A 22,006-nucleotide genomic window follows, 5' to 3' on the forward strand; every position below is an offset into this window, starting at 1 on the left:
CGTACCATATTTCTATGCACCAGGAATTGCATGGCGACGACTTTGAACGTCGTGTACAGTTCTACCACTGGGCACAAGAGAAATTACGGGACGATAACAGATTTTTTGCCCGCGTTCTATTTAACGACGAAGCGTCATTCACCAACAGCGCTAACGTAAACCGGCATAATATACACTATTGGGCAACGGAAAATACACGATGGCTGCGAAAAGTGGAACATCAGAGACCTTGGCGGGTTAATGTATGGTGCGGCATTATGGGAGGAAGGATTATTGAACCCCATTTTATCGATGGCAATCTAAATGGTGCAATGTACGCTGATTTCCTACGTAATGTTCTACCGATGTTACTACAAGATGTTTCACTGCATAACAGAATGGCGATGTACTTCCAACATTATGGATGTCCGGCACATAGCTCGCGTGCGGTTGAACCGGTATTGAATAGCATATTTCATGACATTGGTCGTCGAAGCACCATACCATGGCCCGCACATTCACCGGATCTGACGTCCCCGGATTTCTTTCTGTGGAGATAGTTAAAGGATATTTGCTATCGTGATCCACCGACAACGCCTGACAACACGCGTCAGCGCATTGTCAATGAATGTGTGAACATTACGGAAGGCGAACTACTCGCTATTGAGAGGAATGTCGTTACACGTATTGCCAAATGCATTAAGGTTGACGGACATCATTTTGAGCATTTATTGCATTAATGTGGTATTTACCGGTAATCATGCTGTAACAGCATGGCCGGCCGGAGTGGCCGCGCGGTTAAAGGCGCTTCAGTCTGGAACCGCACGACCGCTACGGTCGCAGGTTCGAATCCTGCCTCGGGCATGGATGTGTATGATGTCCTTAGGTTAGTTACGTTTAAGTAGTTCTAAGTTCTAGGGGACTTATGACCACAGCAGTTGAGTCCCATAGTGCTCAGAGCCATTTGAACCATTTTGTAACAGCATGTGTTCTCAGAAAAGATAAGTTCACAGAGGACATGTATCACATTGGAACAACCGAGATGAATGTTCAAACGTACCTTCGTTCTGCATTTTAATTTAAAAATCCTACCTGTTACCAACTGTTCGTCTAAAATTGTGAGCCATATGTTTGTGGCTATTACAGCGCCACCTATCACAAAGCGAAAAAGTGGTCCAACTAAAACATTCATATTTCTTTACGTACTACACGAATATGTAATAAAAAAATGGGGTTCCTATTTAAAAAACGCAGTTGATATCCGTTTGACCTATGGCAGCGCCATGTAGCGGGCCAACCATAGCGCCATTTGGTTTGCCCCTTCAAGCTAGACAAGTTTCGTTCTTTGTAGTTTTTTTCGTTTGACGCTTATTTAATTAGATTTGGCTCGGTCACGATCAATGGACCATCCAGTATACACAATTACATAAACTACGGTTCTGTTTCCAAAACGCACACGTTTATTCAGTTACGCACTGATGCTCAAAGAGATCGTTGTGCAGTATTCCTATCCTGTGACTCTCTTGCTCTGAGGCTACGTCTGGGTGGCTCTTCTATTCGGAGTGTGCACTGCCGAGGCGGTGTCGTGCGTCGTCGAAGAGCGGCGGATTCTTCTTCTTACAGGTGACCTGCGATCATCAGGAGCAGCGATTGCGACTGAAACTGGAACTGCAACTCTCACAGGAACAAAGCTCGAACACACTATGTCTGTTAAGCCTCTAAGCACAACTCATATCCTGCTGTGCTGTGATAGTAAGCGCCACACTCTTTGTCCCGCGTGATACGTGTCGTGAAACACAGTACCGCTGTGCTAACGACCTCTGACGTAGTCCGCTAGAAATTGCTCGCTTCGCCTGGTGAGCTGGCAGCACTGTGTAGCTTGCGTGCTTTGAGGGAAGTCTGGCTTGCAGGCGTTACGGCTCACGGTCACTACATAAAGCACCAATCCTGCTTGATGGATGTTAACGCAGTGCGGACAGATCCAGAGTTTACTCATGTTTCACGCGACAGCTGTTTCGGGCGGATCACGAAATAACTCGTGTTTACAACATGCAGCCTCTAGACTTCATCTAGTTAGGTGTTCACACCCATAGCCAACGTAGCAATGGTGACTTTCTTAGTGTACTGTTTGCTTATTTAACACTGTGAGTGTATTTTGATATTTCAGAAAGTTACTGTTATACCGGACCAAAGGTAGCCCCTGAGGGCCGGCAACTCATATTACACCACAGAGGACGAGGTTGCTTATTCCAAGGCGTACCAAAAGCACCATGGTAAACACCGGCTATTTACATACAAGATAATGGAAACAGATATTCCGAGCACTACTACCTGCAGGGGGATCTCGAGCTACGGCCTGCAGGAAGTATCACTACGCCAAAACCTAATTTGGCTGGCGACAGCTATTTAGGTGCTAGAACTAGCCCAGAAGTTCAGTTCACTCCGGACGCCGATCTCGTGCACTTCGACCGCTGAAGATTACGTCTTCATCTCTGAATTAGACTCTCACTAGTGTGTGTGTGTATGTGTGTGTGTGTGTGTGTGTGTGTGTGTGTGTTTTACCACGAACCTTTGTGGAAATTTAGAAGTGAACTTTTGTTTGCCTCAGTTATGAGACTTTTACTAGTATCGTTGTTGTTACCTTTCTTTTGTTGCTCAGTCATCAACCTTGTGAACTTACATAAATAAAAGTCGTGTTTGTGAAAAATTGCGAATTGTCAGTCACAACAGTTACCATTTCCGTCCTGAAGCTACTCCTCCTTTTAGTGATGGCCCTATTCAGAAAACGGAAGTAAATGAACGAATTAGAAATATTTTCGGAGGTTTTTGCTAACGAGTACTGAAATGTTCCTAATGAGAATGAAGATCTGGATGACTGTGTGATATGATTCGGGGGAGGATTCCAGTGACAGTGACATAATTAGACCTGTAAAGAAGCTTAAGTGGCAGTGTTTTCAAGTGATTCTGACAATGACACTGAAGTGACTGTTCTTGTGAATGATTCACCCTGTCATATTTATAACAGCCATTGATGTGAAATTGACTTTCAGTCACACATAGAACCGTTTCATTGTCATCCTGGAGTCATTAAGTTTCCAACGCAGTATGACTCTGAAGCTTCTGTGATTATCCTGACCTTTGGTGATGACTTGTTTGAACTGTTTTGCAAGGAGTCGTGCACCTAGCCTATAGCACTCAAGTAGTCTTCGGTTACAGAAAGAGGCATGAAGAAATTCCTTAACGTAATTCTTGTTATGGGACAAACGAAAAACGGTAAACAAGAAAGATTATTGGTCAACAGACCCTCTACTAGCTACACAAATATTTTCACAGACTATGAGTCGCAATAGATCTGAACAGATTTGGAAATTCTGGCACTTTAATGACAACACGAAACTGAACAATAGCTCTGGCAGACTCTTCAAAGTTCAACCTGTGTCGGATTGTTTCCTCAATAAATTCAGGACATTTTAAAAATCCAAAGCAACAGTTTTCATTGGAAGAAAGGATTATTCCACGGAGAGGCACCTGAGGTTACGAACGTACAACTCTGCAAAGATTAAAAACTATGGGTTACTTGTTAGGATGCTGTGCGAGAGTGACACAGACTATATTTGTAACATGGAGGCTGACACTGCTGAAGGGACGAAATTGGAAGAAGTCTCAGTTCTTAACCATGTTCTTGGTGGGCACCATATCTACCTGGATAATTATTACACGTAACAGTATCGTAAATGTAGAGTTGTTACTGAAAAACAAAAACAAAGTCTGTGGTACTATTAGGGTGAACATAAGTTTACCGGATATCCTGAAAGCCAAAGAATGAAGAGATGTGACGTAGTTTTCTGTAGATAAGGTGGCATTTGTCTCCTCGTATCCAAAGACAAGCGGGATGTCAGAATGATATCGACAGTTCATGGGACTTCTCTTGGAAATACTGGAAAGAAAAACTGGACAGCATATACTGATGCCTGTTCGCGTAAAACAACAAAATGCCCGCATGAAAGGAGGTGACCATGCGGATATCTTTATTACTCTCCTACTGTCAGTAAATCGACGAAATTAACAAAAAAAGTCGTCCTTCACCTAATAAAACGTGGACTTTTCAATTTATTTAGAATTTAAAATGCCTTGAATGCCGAGAAAAAATAAAGTATAAGCCGTTTCTTCAGTTGGTGGCGAAATATTGGATTACCGACGATGATAACGAAGGCTCTCCGAAACCAGAGAGATATATGCCCAATCCATCCCATATTGAAACAGGGAAAGCACCACGTAGTGATCCACATTGGAGGAGTGTCGGGTGACATGAAGCAACGTAACCTGTGTTCATTTCAGAATACTGAAAAAATAAATTACCTACGAGACACGGTAGAGTTAGTGCAGCCCGCATAAAAAGAAGTGAAACAAAGTATATTTGCAAAAATTTCTACGGTTCCGATTCACAGAAAGAAATGTTTTACGCAGTATTACACATTAAAAAAGTACTAGGAAAGTTGGTTTATATGCAAGCTACAAGATTAATGCAATATATGAAACAGTAGCTGTAAATGATAAGATCTCCGCAATAAATCAAGTCGAAGGGCTTAGTGATAATATTTGAAAACTGTCTGTGTCTCAGCGCAGTGCTGTGTGTATAGTCACGACAGTAAATATCATACCAAAGGAGCACATCAGCAAATGGAAACCGCAGAAATAAGTAAATTATTTGTTTGTATGATATAATGGATTTATTGTTGTGAACACTAACGGGTGTTATTTTTACATGTAGCTTAAAGTTACATCAGTATTATAGTTTATAAAAATTGGTACTTTTTGCGCATGCATTAAAAATTGTTGTTTCATAATGTAGAGAAACGATATATGTTCAAACACTGAAAGAGTGAAACAGAAACGACGAAAAATTTATGATATGTAAATCTGTTTGTGGTTACATGGGAAAACAAAAGAGCTAGCCAAAAACATGTCGTTTTGTATAGTCAGACGAAATATGATTGGAGGACCTGCAAGACAATTACATTGTGTTGGCTGCATACAAATCAGGCAATACCCGTCCACATCGGCACGTTTCATCAGAAATGTCTGGTTCTTAATATGCTAAGTGAAATGTCATTTACATATAAAAAGAATAGCAGTGGACCCAAAACTGAACCTTGCGGGATTTCTTTTGTAATTTGTCCCCAGTTAATAAAATTTTCTTTCCTTCCAACGTTGTTCAGCATCACTCTTTGCATTCTGTTTGTTAAGTATGATACAAACCAGTTGTTTGTACAGCCATAGATTCCATAAAATCTAAGTTTTCCATGTTTTTATGCTCACATCTTGGATACTGCACCGCGCAACAAAATGAAAGTGCCACTTTTCGAGACTCCGTAATTGTCTCTTATTCGAACGCGCAAGTGTGAAACTTGGCTCAAAGATTCCTATACCATTGTTCTGTAATGATGTAAAACCGTGGCACCCTGCATCATCACCCTAGGAATTGGCGACGCTTCAGACGGCAAAGTGCCGACACATGCAAAGAAAAGGCGACAGCTCAGAAGTTCGTGTTAGCTATAAGGTGGGTTAATGACGTCACAGTGACATCAAATTTCACTACAACTCTGTCCAACGCGGCCATGCACGCGTCACACGATGGGAAGGTCATCGCACCCCCTCTTACCCGTATTTCACCCCATCTTTTGACGCCTCCGCGATGGAGCCCAAAATCACGATACCCAGCGCTGAAATCAGGCGGTTTTCTTATGTGTGGCCGTGGAAAACATTTCAGACACACCGCCACGTAAAATCGACAAGAAAAAGCCTCAGAGGGTGTCATAAAGGAAGTCTGTGAAATCATCCCTTCTCTTGAGGTGCTGATTCCCACACATTTCGCCGTCAAAAACGGGAGTTTGCAATGCGATGAACAAGAGGACGACGTTCTTGACAACGTTCGATATTGCTGCCACTCTCTGGGCATTTCTACCCTCTAAGGTCATCGTAGAGCTGCAACCCCGTTGAACATGATGTAACCAATTTGGATGTTTACTCCGACATCAGAATGGAATCACTTGAGACTGTTGAAAATCATCCGGCGAAACCTGAAAGTGAGCCGAAGCAGAAATACGTTTTTATGCTTTTCCATCCCTCCCTTTTCGCGCCCTACTATTGTGTGATTACTGGGGAGTGTGGGAGTGGGGGATGAGGGGGGGGGGGGGGTGAAACATTAATATGTGCGTGAATAAAACGGCAAATGGTACCTGTCAGAAAGTTCGACACCAATTCAGCCATGCGGCTGCTCTAATGCCTCAAAGCTAGTAAACACACCTGATGGGTGTCGAATGGGTTGTCTAACCTTCAGGTGTGAGAGCTGCGTGGCTGGCACTGAGGATGTTGAAGAATTGGAGGGATCTTTGCTGTTTTTTCACGCACATCTTAATGTTGCACCTCCCCTTCACCCCACAACCCCGCCCGAGTAATCACACTATAGTAGGGCGCGAAAAAGGAGGGATGAAAAAGCACAAAAGTATATTTCTGCTTCGGATCTCGTTTAGATTTCGCCGAAAAGTTTTCAACAGTCTTTAGTGCTTCCATCCTGTATATCAAAGTAAAAATTGCAGTCCCACTATACTCGAAATGGATCATATCAAGTTCAATGGGATTACAGCCTCACGATGTCTTTAGAGTAGGGCTGAAACGCCTACTGGGTGGTGGCAGTGTCTAACATTGAAAAGAACGTCGTCCTCTCGCTCATCGCACTGCGAACTGTCGCTTTTGGCGGCGAAATGTGTGGGAATCAACGTCCCAAGCCAAGGTATGGTTTCATTGACGCCCTTTACGCCACCCGCTAAGGATTTTTCGTGTCAGTTCTCAGCGGCGGTGCATCTGAAATGTTCTCGTCGGCCACTCATAAGAAAACCACCTGATTTCAACGATGGATGTCGTGGTTCTGGGCTGCATCGTAGAGACGTCAAAAGATGGGGTGAAATGTGGGTAAGAGAGGGTGCGATGACTTTTCCATCATGCTACACGTGCATGGCAGCGTTGAGCAGAATTGTAGTGAAATTTGGTGTAAATGTAACGTCATTTATCCGTCTTGCAGCTAACACGAGCTTCTGAGATGTCGCCCTTTCTTTTCACGTGTCGATTCCTTGCCGTTTGAAGCGTCGCCAGTCTCGAGTGTGACGGCGTAGGGTGCCATGCTTTTACATCATTGCAGAGAAAGGTTGTAGACAAGTCAAGTTGCAAACTTACGCGTCGGAATAGGAGACAATTAGGGAGTTTCGGAAGAAGTGATCCTTTCATTTTTGCGCAGTGTAATTATGAAAGCGAACAGTCCAGAGACTTAGAAGAACGTGTGTTGGCAGGCACTGTCGCCGGGGCGGGACAACTTGGTCCTGGCGCCGTTCGGCGTGGCGAGCGCGGCTGGGATCCTGCTGGAGGCAGCTAGTGGAGACACGGCGCGGGAACTGCACCACGCCCTTGGCATCGCGCAGGCAGAGCGCCAGGCTCTACGCGACGGTTTCAAGGCTTATTTCGACACTTTCGAGGTGGGTATTGTCATTACTTGCACCCTACCTGCTCAAATTTCAAAATGATTTTAGGACCCTCAGGTCGAGATCTCGCTGCACTGACAGCCCACACGTGCAAGGTATTCATAAAGTTTTAATTATCACTTTTGCCATCCTGAAATCCCCGCGCCACAAGATCGTAGAACGCCGCCGAAGCAGCCAAAGAAAAATGACCCAGTCCACTGACAAAGGGCGGTAATTGGTAATTGGTTTTCTGTCTTTGAAACGGTTGCTGATTTGATGCAAGTAACGGCAAAAATGCACCATCGTACGATGCAGTAGTTAGGTGGAAAAGACGCTTCCAGTTTGATCAGAAAAGTCTGACGAAAAACGAAGCTGCAGACGCTCTCTCTGTAAAGAAAAGGAAGGAAGATCAATGTTTCATGTCCCGTCGACAACGATGTCATTAGAGACGGAACACAAGCTCGGATTAGGGATGCTCGGTGAAGGAAATCGGCCGTGCCCTTTTAAAGGAACCATCCCAATATTTGCCCTAAATGACTTAGGAAAAACACAGTAAACTTAAATTAGGATGGCCAGACACGGATTTTAAACATCGTGCTCCAGAATGTGAGTCTCTGTAAAGAAGCAAGAATCATAAGAGACTCTGGTGCTCGAAGACCGGCGTATCTCAATTGAGGCGACAGGGGGAAAAGTGGTAGTCACTAATGGATCAGATTTCAACATCTTGCACGACATGTTGAACACGACAAAGTTCATCACCCACTGGGTTCCACTGTTGCTCACACCAGTTCAAAAAGCCGACCGAACAGAAACACCATCGGAAATTTTGCAGCTCTGTCAGGCCAGTCCAGATGACTTCCTTAGCCATCTAATCTCCATCGACGAGTTTTGGGGGTATCACGATGATCCCGAGACGAAGGAGCAAAACGAATAGTGAAACATGAGGATTCAGCACCGTAGACCCAATCATCATCATGTTTTTAGGACTGTCATGTTGTGGTGCTGACAGATTATACTCATAAGGGGCAAACCGTTATAGGGTTACAGTAGCACACCGCCAAAATCTCCTGGCAAGGATACGGGAGACGGTCCAGAGAAGGCTTTAGAGGAAACTCTCCAAAGCTGTTTTTTGCTCCACGACAACGCCCAGCTCATTCTCCACACGACATAGTCACACATGCTGATCCTTTGACCCATTAAAGTTTTGCTGCACCCCTCTAATTTTTCCTCGGCTGAAGAAACCATTGCATGGGAGCCATTTATAGAATTACGACAAGGTGAATTTTGAGCTTGAACTTTTCCAGAAAATCCAAAATGCAGACTTCTACAGACAGCGTTCCTACCAACATTGGGAAAAATGTACTGTACTGAGGGATCTATATGTAGAGAAACACTAACACCATCATAAAATGTCGTGGTTACATCTTAGTTTTTTCTATGTGATAATTAAAATTTTATCACTATTTCTTGTATACACTGTCGTCTTGTATGTTCCATTTACATATAGGGTGTTTCATGAAAAGTAGTAAATACAGGGTGGAACACAGAAAACGCATGGTTTCAAATGTATAGTACATTGTAAACACAATATTTGTTGTTGTTATCATCACTCTGAAGACTCGTTTGGTGTAGCTCTCCATGCTACTCTCCCTTGCCCAATTCTTTTCATATCAGCCTAACTACTACATGCTAAATTAGTCTGGACCTGCTTATTGTATTCAAGACCTGGTCTCTTTCTGCAATTTATATCCACTTACCACCACACTTTCCGCATTACCAAATTAACTGTTCCTTGACACCTAAGGGCCTATGCTCTAACCCGATCCTATCGTCTAGTGGAACTATACCATACAACTACTTTCCCCTCAGTTCTATTCAGAACCTATTCATTAGTTATTTGATTCACTCATATAATCTTCAGCACTCTTCTATAGCACATTTCACACTCTTCTGTTCCTTTGTTGGATGTTCTGTTTATCGTCCATGTGTCACACACCAGCCGAAAATAATTCCTAATACTTAAATTTATATTAGGTTTTAATACACACTGATGAGCGCAAACATTATGACCACTGCCCACAGCGAGATTGATGTCGACTGGTTGCGTTGTGGGTACGTGACGCGGTAAGGGTAGTATCTAAGTGGACCAAAGACGAATGGGAAATCATTCTAGCGAGTGAGGAAATCCACTTAAATGACTGACAAAGAGGAGATTCTTACGACCCAGTGCCTGGAAACAGCGAAGATGGTCAGTTGTTCGCATGCTAATTTCTTAAGCTCCTATGGAAGACAGTAAAATCATGAGTAGGCGACAATGTGTTAGCCATCCACACCTCATAACAGAACGTGGAGGTCAAAGGCCTGCGATATGTGGCAGTCTATTGGTGAACTGACACATCTCGTGTTATATTGTCACAGTGTATTTAATTTATTCTGAGCGAGTTCGATTGGGGCTAGTTGATGTACGCCCACGTTTATAGAAGCAATATTCAGTGACTGCAGAGATTAGAACATCAATTAACATCTTACTTCTCTCTATCCATACACTAGTAGTTGCATATAAATCTTTCTGAAGATTTCGTGAATGGAGAACCCCAGACCAAGACACTGCCTGAGAATCTTGTTTTCCGCAGTAAAGCGAAGTCCCGTTCAGCACTCAGGAGCAACCATCCTCTGCGGCTTAACGGCCAGGTATCAGGGAGTCCAGTGCGGCCGAGCGTATAAGCCACCGCATTGTCCGAGTCTTGCGCGCAGCCCGCGGTGAAACTCAGAGGGTCAGCGTACCGTATTTCGCAATAGATGAGGTCCAGGAAGCCTCCTAGAAAACCCGATAACGTAGTGGCAGAACACTTCAGTTCAGCCGACTCACTGAGCTTAGCAAACCAGTGCAGCCAGGCGTATCTGTTTGAGACAAGAAGTTTACTTTCTGGTTGGAACGTCCTTCCCAGAAACGAGCGGTGTGAAGTGGAAAGCACCTTGCAGAACTGTAAGAAACAACATGGGACAGCCCAGCCAGTTCGTTGAAAAGTTGAAAGAGACTCCTTACTGGTTAGTAGTTATAATTTAGCAGAGTGGAGGAGCCGAGTCCTGCTTCCAGAAACTCTAAAACGTGGAGCCAACCGATTGGCTAGATAGACAACTCGATAGGAGATGGAGAACGTCAACAAGACTTGTTCAGACCAAGTCCTTCCATAGGTTAACATTGCAAACTCGGAAATTGTTGGTTTATTTATGGCCATGCCATTCGGCAGAGTTTTGTAAAATCGTCTGATTGGCACAACGAAGGCGCACAGACGCAGGACGGAGAGCTAATCTGCAGAACAAACAGAATTCACTTCTTCTTCAGAGCTCGAACAGGATACCCTTCTTCTCTGGTCGCTGAACAGATCTAACTTTTTCTCCGGGCACCGAACAGAATACTTATCTCCACCCAGAGCCGACGAGGGCTGGCTTTCTCTCTGCCACCGACACTCAACAGCAGATCATGACTTCCGCTCCGCTACGAGCACAATTTTGTAAGACGACGTGAGTTTAGGCAAACGAACGCGAAGACTCGGAAGTGTTCGACGTAGGGCTCCGTAGCATCGTACAGCATCAGCAATATAAGTATCTCGATAGGAACGAACTGTTGGTTAGAAGGAGACCAGTTGAGGGCCTGCAAACAAGCTGTCTGCGAGCTAGACACACTGGACCTACACCTGGAGCTACGGTCTGCGGTGCTGTTTGGTATGACAGCAGGAGGAAATTTGTGCGTCTGTCTGGTGATTCGACCTGTTGTGCTACCATTCATGGACAGCATTCCTGGGGGTGTTTTCCAACACGATAATCGACATGTTGCCTTGGCCTGCTCCATCACCAGATCCGTCTTCAGTCGAGCACATATGGGACACAATAAGACGACAGCTCCAGCGTCATCCATTCTATCCGCCTGTTAAGATGGATATCAACAGGATAGAGGCTCACACAGTTGCACTGATCATCGCAGATTACAGGTAGTGGTCGTGAAGACTCGCCGTCAAGATACAGTTTCGCAGGAAGACCCCTCAATGCACCACATCGTGACTGACAGAAAGTATCGCCAGGAACAACTGGTCTCGGAGCTCGTGGGGAGGGGGGGGGGGGGGGGGGGAGGGGGAGGCATAGGGCCATCAACCAGGCAGATGTTGTGGCTGGCGTTTTGGAACACTTTCGCCACATCTACCAGTAAGAGCAACATAAAGGTTATGATTTGGAGCCGATTTTGTCCCACGTCACCTGCACCATCTCGGACATCGAAACGTAAACTCTGATGGAGGACATCACCTGTAATGACATCAAGAATGCGATAGCGAAGGGTGATCAAAACAAGTCGCCTGGCTTGGATGGTCTCGCTGTGGAATTTTGCTGCGCTTTCCAGGATTTAGTGATGCCAAGACTGACTGATGTTTCATGAACTTTCGACGACAGCCACCATGGTTCGACCGCCATTTGTCGAACCCATTATCATCCCAATTAAAGCCACGCGGGATTAGCCGAGCGGTCTAGGGCGCTGCAGTCATGGATTGTGCGGCTGGTCCCGGCGGACGTTCGAGTCCTCCCTCGGGCATGGGTGTGTGTGTTTGTCATTAGGATAATTTAGATTAAGTAGTGTGTAAGCTTAGGGACTGATGACATTAGCAGTTAAGTCCCATAAGATTTCACACACATTTGAACATTTTGAACATCCCAATTAACAAGCCATCGCAGGGGAATATGGCTGTCCATTAGTGCCCCCCCAACCTTACTCAATGCCGACTACAAGATACTTGCATGTATTTTGGCGACACAGTGCCATCGGATCCGTCCGAGTATAATATCTCAGCGATGTCCGCTATTGATGGTCCTCTGTGCTCGCTCCCTGGGACCACTTAGAGTCTCACGAAGCACTTGTCAGGATTCACCCTGCGACAATGCACTTTCCGCTATTGTGTATGCAGACGACTTGTTGCTGCCGGTATGCTTACAGGAAGAAACCACGCACGTACTTCATCTGATCTCCGTGTATGGGACGTGGCAGGCAGTGCTTTGAGTGTTGCCAAATCAACGGCGATGCCAATAGGCCGCAAACTCACACAAGAAGAACTGGCGCCTCTACCTTGCGTCCAGAGTTTCCAATACCTTGGCATCATCTGTATGTCCGCCACCCGTCGCATCGCAGTGGTCAACTTCCTACGTTCCCTCCAAATCACCCGCATGACCGTTCAGCAACATTGCCTCCATTGCCTTGACGCTTTGCATAATGCGGGATATCTGAATGAGCGTGTAGTTTCCAAGCTGGTGCACGTAGTACACGTCTTTTCGATGTTGCCAGCGATTGGTCACAGCCTGGAGGCCGCATAAGGCTACGTCCTGAGGGCTGGTAACATTTTTAAGATCAAATATGATATGTTCACCCTCCCCTGGACAGCTGGTGGACTTGAGGACTTGAACTCACTCCAATGTCTGGGGTCGTGCAGCGGCATTATATCTAAATACCATGCGCAAATAGTGATCTGGCACAGGGAACTCACTCATGTGCCAACTCTTGGACATTTACACGCCAGCCTCCATCTCCCCACCGGAGTCGGTAGGGAATGTTGCGCCTCTATTTACGCATCTGTCTGTCTTTTTTGTGGATCTTAGCTATATGTGCATGCTTGTCTTCCGTGTACGTCCCCCCACCCCCATCCCCAATTCCAAACTATTTCTGCATTCAATTACTGTGTGATGTACTTTGCAACAACGTTGAGATAAAGTATCCATTAACAAGGTGTACGGCGGTGTGGCGCAACCTTCATCAGCCGTACCTCCCGACATCAGTCGGAGCGTCACGGTCTCATGTCGCCTGTAGAAAATTCGCCACTAACAGGCGTTTACAAGCGACTGGTTTAATGGACAATCCTTTACGCTCCACCTGTCACACGGTGGACGATGACGCCCAGCGCTGGACATGCGCCAGCGTTCGTGAAATCTGGACGCTGGGGCGGCAAATCGTCGCCTGTTTCATCTGCGCCCCTTCACCTGTGATCGAACTATACGTTTTCATTCGCGCGGAAGACGTCGCTTACCTTGACGGAGACGGGGACAAGTGGTGGCTCGGTCTTGGGACCCTCCTACAGACTGAGCATGAGGTAATTGAACGACGTTCACTTTACCGCACCGTTTTGGGCAGTTACCTCCTTGGAGTTTTGTGCAAAAACCCTCCTCTGCTGGAATGTGCCTGGCGTGGTTGGCTAGACTGCTGTCGAGGTGCACTGCTAACACACCACGCGTTATTTCAAGCCCGTTCAAATGGTTCAAATGGCTCTAAGCACTATGGGACTTCCAGAATGAGATTATCACTCTGCAGCGGAGTGTGCGCTGATATGAAACTTCCTGGCAGATTACAACTGTGTGCCGGACCGAGACTCGAAATCGGGACCTTTGCCTTACGCGGGCAAGTGCTCTACCATCTGAGCTACCCAAGCACGACTCACGTCCCGTCGTCACAGCTTTACTTCTGCTAGTACCTCGTCTCCTACCTTCCAAACTTTACAGAAGCTCTCCTGCGAACCAGAGCACTTGCCCGCGAAAGGCAAAGGTCCCGAGTTCGAGTCTCGGTCCGGCACACAGTTTTAATCTGCCAGGAAGTTTCACTATGGGACATAACATCTGAGGTCATCAGTCCGCTAGACTTAGAACTACTTAAACCTAACTCGCCTAAGGACATCACACACATTCATGCCCGAGGTAGGATTCGAACCTGCGACCGTAGCAGCACCGCGGTTCCGGACTGAAGCGCCAAGAACCGTTCGGCCACAGTGGCCGGCTTTCAAGACCGTGGTGGGCGCTGCGCATGATACTGCACTGTCCTTGTTTCCCATTCCCGTCTTCCCTATCTACCACTGCTGTGTCACACGACGAAATTTCATGCTTACAATTTTTTCCATCCTTGACTATCCCTTCGTGTCGAAGTCCGGTTGATTGCTGGAGTTGGTAACGCTATGGCCAGGCCTGGCGAGCGATCCCGGTCCATTCCGCCCTCCGCCCTATCTTCGAGCCGGAGACGACCTACACCTACTCACATTCCATCATCCCTACCTTCCGTCTGCTTACAAGGAACCGTCATTTTTCCCCATTTGTATTTTGTGACGTTGTCTGATGATTTGGTGTATTGTTTGTTTGTTAATAGAGTTTATATTTCCCTCTCATGTTCCATAAAAAAATGGTCACTAACGCACGCTTATGAACTACGGAAACTGGCAGGGGGCGTCCACGTCGTAACTTATGAATATTTTTTTCAGCACCGTAATACATAGATAAGCGTTTGTATGTATCTTCAGGTATTGCACTGAAACTACTTCCCGATGTTAAAAAAAAAGTTTGTAGGGCACTTTCTTACTGAATAAAAAGATCCCAGGTGCCAGATCCAATCCAGTACATAGTTTTAAACTGCCAGGAAGCGTCATATTACAGTGTTGTACGCTTTCTACTTCAGAAAACAAATTACCGCACGATACTCCACTAAATAATGGGCTATGCCATTTCGTTTTGGCTCCTCTAGTAGAGTGCTGAAGAACTGTGGCACGTGGATTTCAGTGTGTCGTAGGACAGGAGAAGTGTACCAGGAAACAAAAAGTAAATTAATTACCTAACTTTATTTTTGAGACGATAATTAAAATTGTACGACTACACCTCATACAACAATTGAATTACGAACAGTAATAACTAAAGAACCAGAACGGATAATGTTATATGAGCACGTCACTGATGAGATCTGTGCCTGCTTTGGACCTGCGAGACCGCGCTTTTACTTCGCAGCACTCGGCGGAGTCGCTGACGGACGAGGCGGCGGGCGCGTTCAGCATGGCGACGGTGCACACGCCGGGGTTGCTGTCGCCGCAGTACAAGCAACTGTTGACGCAGTTCTACCGCGTGAACGTCACAGACGCCGCAGCTGGCGACCCACCCCACGGTGAGTACCCAAAATATTCCCCAGGCAGCAGTCAGAAAGACTCTGCAGTATTTCCTCGTCACATTTTACGAACAATCTGACGGTGTCGCCATGGGGAGTCCTTTATCTCCCCTGGTGGTCAATGTTTTTCTGGAAGATTTTGAGGAGAGAGCACTCGACTCTGCCACTTTTAAACCGACAGTATTTTGGCGATACGTTGCGACATTTTTATAGTGTGGCCTCATAGTTTGGACCGTCTCCAAGAATTTTTACATCACATGAACTCCATACATGAAAACATAAAGTTTACCATGGAGATAGAGAAAGATGGTTGCTTGCCATTTTTATACGTCTTGGTGCGGCGTAAGAGTGATGGCACACTTGGTCACTCGGTGTACAGAAAGCCCACTCATACAGACCTGTATCTGCAAGCTACTAGTTGCCACCATCCAGCACAAAAAATGGGCGTTCACCAAACCTTAATCCACCGTGCCCATACCATATCTGACGCCGACAGTCTTCAAGCGGAACTGGAACACCTGCAAAAAGTATTTCTGAAGACTGGCTTTTCAACTAGGCAAGTGAACAGAGTGATGCAGACCTACAAACGACGGAACAAGGAAGAGGAAGAGGCCTTCAGGTCGACTGTTTATCTACCATTTATTGGGAATATTTCTTCACAGATAGGCAGAATATTGAGAAAGTATCAAGTGAGAGTCATCTTTCGCCCTCCTTCCAAAATTTCATCACTGGTGGAATCCGTTAAAGACGACCTGGGCCTGCGTAAATCAGGTGTTTACAAGATTCCGTGTGAATGCGGCAAATCATATAGGTCTATAGGGCAAACAACACGAACTGTGCAGGAACGCATTGTGGAACACCAACGGCATACTCGCCTTCTCCAACCCACCAAGTCCGCAATCGCCGAACATTGTATTTCCACAGACCACTCCATGAATTACAACGACACAAAAACCTAAGGACATCACACACATCCATGCCCGAGGCAGGATTCGAAACTGCGACCGTAGCAGCAGTGCAGTTCCGGATTGAGCACCTAGAACCGCTCGACCACAACGGCCGGCTGTTAAATAATGCTAAGAAATTTGAGCAATCTGCCCAGGGTGTCCTCCCATCTATGTACCTAGTCCTTTATTCAAAACTAGTCACAGTGAACGATGCCACTGATGATTGTAGGAAACTTTGAAGAAGGTAATATTAGAGTTCAACGTCCCACCGACGACGAGGTCACACATAGTATAAGCTCGTTTTGGGAAACAATGAAAAAGAATAGGATTAGTTTCCTTTCGAAGGAACCACCTCCATCTACACTACTGGCAATTAAAATTGCTACACCACGAAGATGACGTGCTACAGACGCGAAATTTAACCGACAGGAAGAAGATGCTGTGATATGCAAATGATTACCTTTTCAGAGCATTCACACAAGGTTGGCGCCGGCGGCGACACCTACAACGCGCTGACATGAGGAAAGTTCCAACCGATTTCTCATTCACAAACAGCAGTCGACCGGCGTTGCCTGGTGAAACGTTGTTGTGATGCCTCGTGTAAGGAGGAGAAATGCGTACCATCACGTTTCCGCCTTTGATAAAGGTCGGATTGTAGCCTATCGCGATTGCGGTTTATCGTATCACGACACTGCTGCTCGCGTTGCTCGAGATCCAATGATTGTTAGCAGAATATCGAATCGGTGGGTTCAGGAGGGTAATACGGAACGCCGTGCTGGATCCCAACGGCCTCGTATCAGTAGCCGTCGAGATGACAGGCATCTTATCCGCACGGCTCTAACGGATCGTGCAGCCACGGCTCTATCACTGAGTCAACAGATGGGGACGTTTGCAAGACAACAACCATCTGCAAGAACAGTTCGACGACGTTTGCATAACCATGGACTATCAGCTAAGAGACCATGGCTGCGGTTACCCTTGACGCTGCATCACAGACAGGAGTGCCTGCGATGGTGTACTCAACGACGAACCTGGGTGCACGAATGGCAAAACGTCATTTTTTCGGATGAATCCAGGTTCTGTTTACAGCATCATGATGGTTGCATCCATGTTTGGCGACATCGCTGTGAACGCACATTGGAAGCGTGTATTCGTCATCGCCATACTGGCGTACCATCTGGCGTGATGGCATGGGATGCCATTGGTTACGCGTCTCGGTCACCTCATCACTTTGAACAGTGGACGTTACATTTCAGATGTGTTACGACCCGTGGCTCTACCCTTCATTCGATCCCTGCTGAAACCTACATTTCAGCAGGATAATGCACGAGCGCATGTTACAGGTCCTGTACGGGCCTTTCTGGATACAGAAAATGTTCGACTGCTGCCCTGGCCAGCACATTCTCCAGATCTCTCACCAATTGAAAACGTCTGGTCAATGATAGCCGAGCAACTGGCTCGTCACTATACGCCAGTCACTACTCTTGATGAACTGTGGTATCGTGTTGAAGCTGCATGAGCAGCTGTACCTCTACACGCCACCCAAGCTCTGTTTGACTCAATGCTCAGGCGTATCAAGGCCGTTATTACGGCCAGAGGTGGTTGTTCTGGGTACTGATTTCTCAGGATCTATGCATCCAAGTTGCGTGAAAATGTAATTACATGTCAGTTCTAGTATATTTGTCCAATGAATACCCGTTTATCATCTGCATTTCTTCATGGTGTAGCAATTTTAACGGCCAGTAGTTTACATGACATCTGCACTTCACACTTAAGTGCTTGGCAGAGGATTCATCGAACCACTTTCACAATACTTCACTACCGTTCCACTCTCGATGAGTGCACAGGAAAAACGAACACTTATATCTCTCCATTCGAACCCAAATTTATACCCATGTAGATGGACATCAAAGATATATTTTTGCATTCGAAGAAAAAAGTTGGAGACTGAAAAGATTTCGCGCATCGAAAATCACCTTTGTTAAAAACTGCCACTGTAACTCCCGTATCGTATCCGTGACACTGTCTCCTCTATTTCACGATAGTACAAAACGATCTGCCTTTCTTTGAACTGTTTTGATGTCCTCACTCCTCCATCAATCCTATATCTCACAACAAGACTCTAGCAGGGGGCGGACTAACGTAGTGTAGGCAGTTTCTTTAGTGGATTTCTTGCATTTTCTAAATGTTCTGCCGTCATTGGATCGCCTTCTCCACATCATTGTCTATGTATTCATTCCAACTTAAGTTGTTCGTAATTGTTATCCCTAGGTATTTATTTGCACTGACAGCCTTTAGAGTTGCGTTATTTTTCGTAGGACCTAAATTTAACGGGTTCCTTTTAGTACTCACGTGGATGGCCTCACACTTTTTGTTGTTTAGAGTGAATTTTCACTTTTCGCGCCGTACAGACATCTCGTCTAAGTCATTATGCGATTGGTTTTGATCTTCTGATGACTTTACTACACGGTAAATGACAGCATCATCTGCAAACAATCTAAGAGCGCTCCTCGGCTTGTCTCCTAAATTATTTATATAGATTATGAACAGCAGACCTCCTATAACACTTTCTTAGTGAACTCCAGATATCACTTCCCTTTTACTCGGTGACATACCGTCAATTACTGTGAACTGTGACTTATCTGACAGGAAATCACGAATCCAGTCTCCCAACTGAAACGATACTATATAGGCACGCAATTTGGTTAGAAGCCGCTTGTGAGGAACGGTATCAAAAGCCTTCTCGAAATCCAGAAACGTGAAAACAATTTGAGATTCCCTGTAGATAGCACTCATTACTTTATGAATATAAAGAGCTAGTTGTTTTTCACAAGAACACTATTTTCTGAATCTGTAATGACTATTTCTCAAAAGATCGTTTACTTCGATATAATCAGTACACTTGCGACAGTATGAGCTAACTAATGTGTTCCAAAATGCCGCCCATAAAAGCGAGATTTTTCCGGTGCATATCCTTGGTACTATTGGCGATAGAAAGATAGGGTCAAGTGTTTTAGATAGTACTTTGGCAACAGAGAATTTGTACATCAAACAGAAGGATCGTACTACTGTAACCATCATATAATACACGGTTCAAAAAATGAATATTACATACTTCCTCCAGCTTACGCAAATGGAACAAAACGGTTAGTTATTTTTGCATTAGGGAGGCACCATTTAGTTAATGTGCTGCTCCTGTGAAAACCCGAAGAATATGGTTTTTGGGTACCAGAATCGAGCCGTGGGTTCCAAGTCGGCTACGCACAACAAATGGCTAAAACTTTTACGATATGTTTCTAAGATCCTTATCCCTAACAACCTTGAAAATTTTTTGTATATCTTTATCCGTTTCCCATATACAGAGATTCAAAGCTACCCTACTTGTACACGTAAAGCAAATACGTAAAATCTAAATAATATATAGCAGCAGAAAATTGCTCGAGTTTTAACGGTACATTCTCTAGGCGTTTATCTAGAATTGTTATCAAATGGTTCAAATCTGGTTCAAATGGCTCTGAGCACTATGGGACTTAACAGCTGAGGTCATCAGTCCCCTAGAACTTAGAACTACTTAAACCTAACCAACCTAAGGACATCACACACATCCATGCCCGAGGCAGGATTCGAACCTGCAACCGTAGCGGTCACGCGGTTCCAGACTGAAGCGCCTAGAATTGCTATCTTCCCGTTTTCAAACATCTTTATCCGTTATCGAGAAACACCCCAAAATATCGTTTGTGAGTATCAAAACCGAACTGCAAATTTCAAGATGATTATGTGTAGCAAATGACTGTTATTTTTGCGATGTATTCCTAAGATCCAGATCTCGAACAACCTTGACAATTTTCTTGATATCTTTACCGTTTCCGCGACGTACAGGTTCAAAGTTACCCTACTTGTACACTTAAAATAGCACGTAAAATCCTGTGTGAGGCGAGAACGTAGTTTATAAAGTGACATAGCACGGAGAAATGACATGTTAAGTGTCTCCGTTATTATCAGAAAGTTTCAGGGAACATGTTGTTGTAGTACTGAAGCACATGCAAAATTTTTGTTGTTGGTTGGTTGGTTTCGGGAGAGGACCAAACAGCGAGGTCATCCGCCCCATTGGGTTAGGGTCGGATGGGAAGGAAGTAGGCCGTGCCCTTTCAAAGGAACCATCCCGGCATTTGCCTGAAGCGATTTATGGAAATCACGGAAGACCTAAATCAGGATGGCAGGACGCGAGTTTGAACGGTCGTCCTCCCGAATGCGAGTGTGCTAACCACTGCGCCACCTCACTCGGTAGAAATTTTTATGTACATACAATACGGTATGAGGTGCCACATTATATAGCTTTGCGTCATTTCAATTCCACATAAGTAAACTATCAAAATTTTACTGACCCATAAAGTTATTATCATATGAGTGACATGCCCTGCTGTAACGGGTGAAAGGACGGAACCAGGTGAAAAATGTGTAAAAAATGTGAATATAATCCTGTTTATTAAAAGAATGACTGAAACTTGGGATAATTTTTTCCCAAAAAGTTTGGCATGCGAACATACGAGGTGCGGCGCCACCTCACTCGGTAGAAATTTTTATGTACATACAATACGGTATGAGGTGCCACATTATATAGCTTTGCGTCATTTCAATTCCACATAAGTAAACTATCAAAATTTTACTGACCCATAAAGTTATTATCATATGAGTGACATGCCCTGCTGTAACGGGTGAAAGGACGGAACCAGGTGAAAAATGTGTAAAAAATGTGAATATAATCCTGTTTATTAAAAGAATGACTGAAACTTGGGATAATTTTTTCCCAAAAAGTTTGGCATGCGAACATACGAGGTGCGACAATAAAGCAATGAGACTGATGTGAAAAAAATGGTGCTTGCCGTTTTAGTCAAGTTTAGTGCTGTCTCCTTCAAAGTAGTTCCCTTCTGATTGCACATACTCTTTCCAGTGCTTCTGCCATTGATGGTAACATTTCTGGAACTCATCTTCTGTAATATCCTCCAAGACCCTCGTCACAACTTTTTGGATGTCTTGTGTTGTTTGAAAATGGTGTCCCTTGACCGCCGTTTTGACTCTTGGAAATAGAAAAAAGTCGCACGGAGCGATGTCTGGTCAATAAGGTAGCTGTGGTAGTACTGAAATTTGTTTTGAGGTTAAAAATTGCTGTACTGACAGAGCAGTATGGGATGGCACATTATCATGATGCAGAATCCAATTATCAGCAACGTTGGCACGAGCACGAAGATCTCTTTTACGAAGTCTTTCAAAAATTTCTTTGTAGTAATATTGGTTAACTGTTTGTCCAGGAGGCACCCACTCTTTATGAACAATTCCCTTGGAATCAAAGAAGCACACAAGCATGCATTTCACTTTTGACTTTGACATGCGAGCTTTTTTGGTCTGGGCGATCCCTTTGAGCGCCATTGAGAACTTTGGCGTTTTGTCTCTGAATCGTACTGAAAAAAAAAACCAACTTTCATCACCAGTGATAACACTGCTCAACAATTCTGAATTGATTTCCGTTTGCTCTAACAGATTGGCTGTCACATTTTTCCGTATTTCTCGCTGTTGTGGTGTGAGATTTCTGGGGACCATTTTTGCACAAATCTTTC

The 22,006-nt window shown here is 44.9% G+C and overlaps 1 protein-coding gene across 1 annotated transcript in view; it reads left to right on the top strand.

Annotated features, from left to right (window-relative positions):
* Positions 1–22,006, top strand: part of LOC126469580 (intracellular coagulation inhibitor 3-like) — a 192,604-nt gene that overhangs the window by 104,084 nt on the left and 66,514 nt on the right. The window contains exons 3-4 of the mRNA XM_050096696.1: positions 7,326–7,508; positions 15,291–15,444. Of these exons, the coding sequence (XP_049952653.1) occupies positions 7,326–7,508; positions 15,291–15,444 (337 nt within the window). The remainder of the gene's footprint in view (positions 1–7,325; positions 7,509–15,290; positions 15,445–22,006) is intronic.

This window comes from Schistocerca serialis, chromosome 3 (assembly GCF_023864345.2).
Source record: "Schistocerca serialis cubense isolate TAMUIC-IGC-003099 chromosome 3, iqSchSeri2.2, whole genome shotgun sequence".
Classification (NCBI taxonomy): Eukaryota; Metazoa; Arthropoda; class Insecta; order Orthoptera; family Acrididae; genus Schistocerca; species Schistocerca serialis.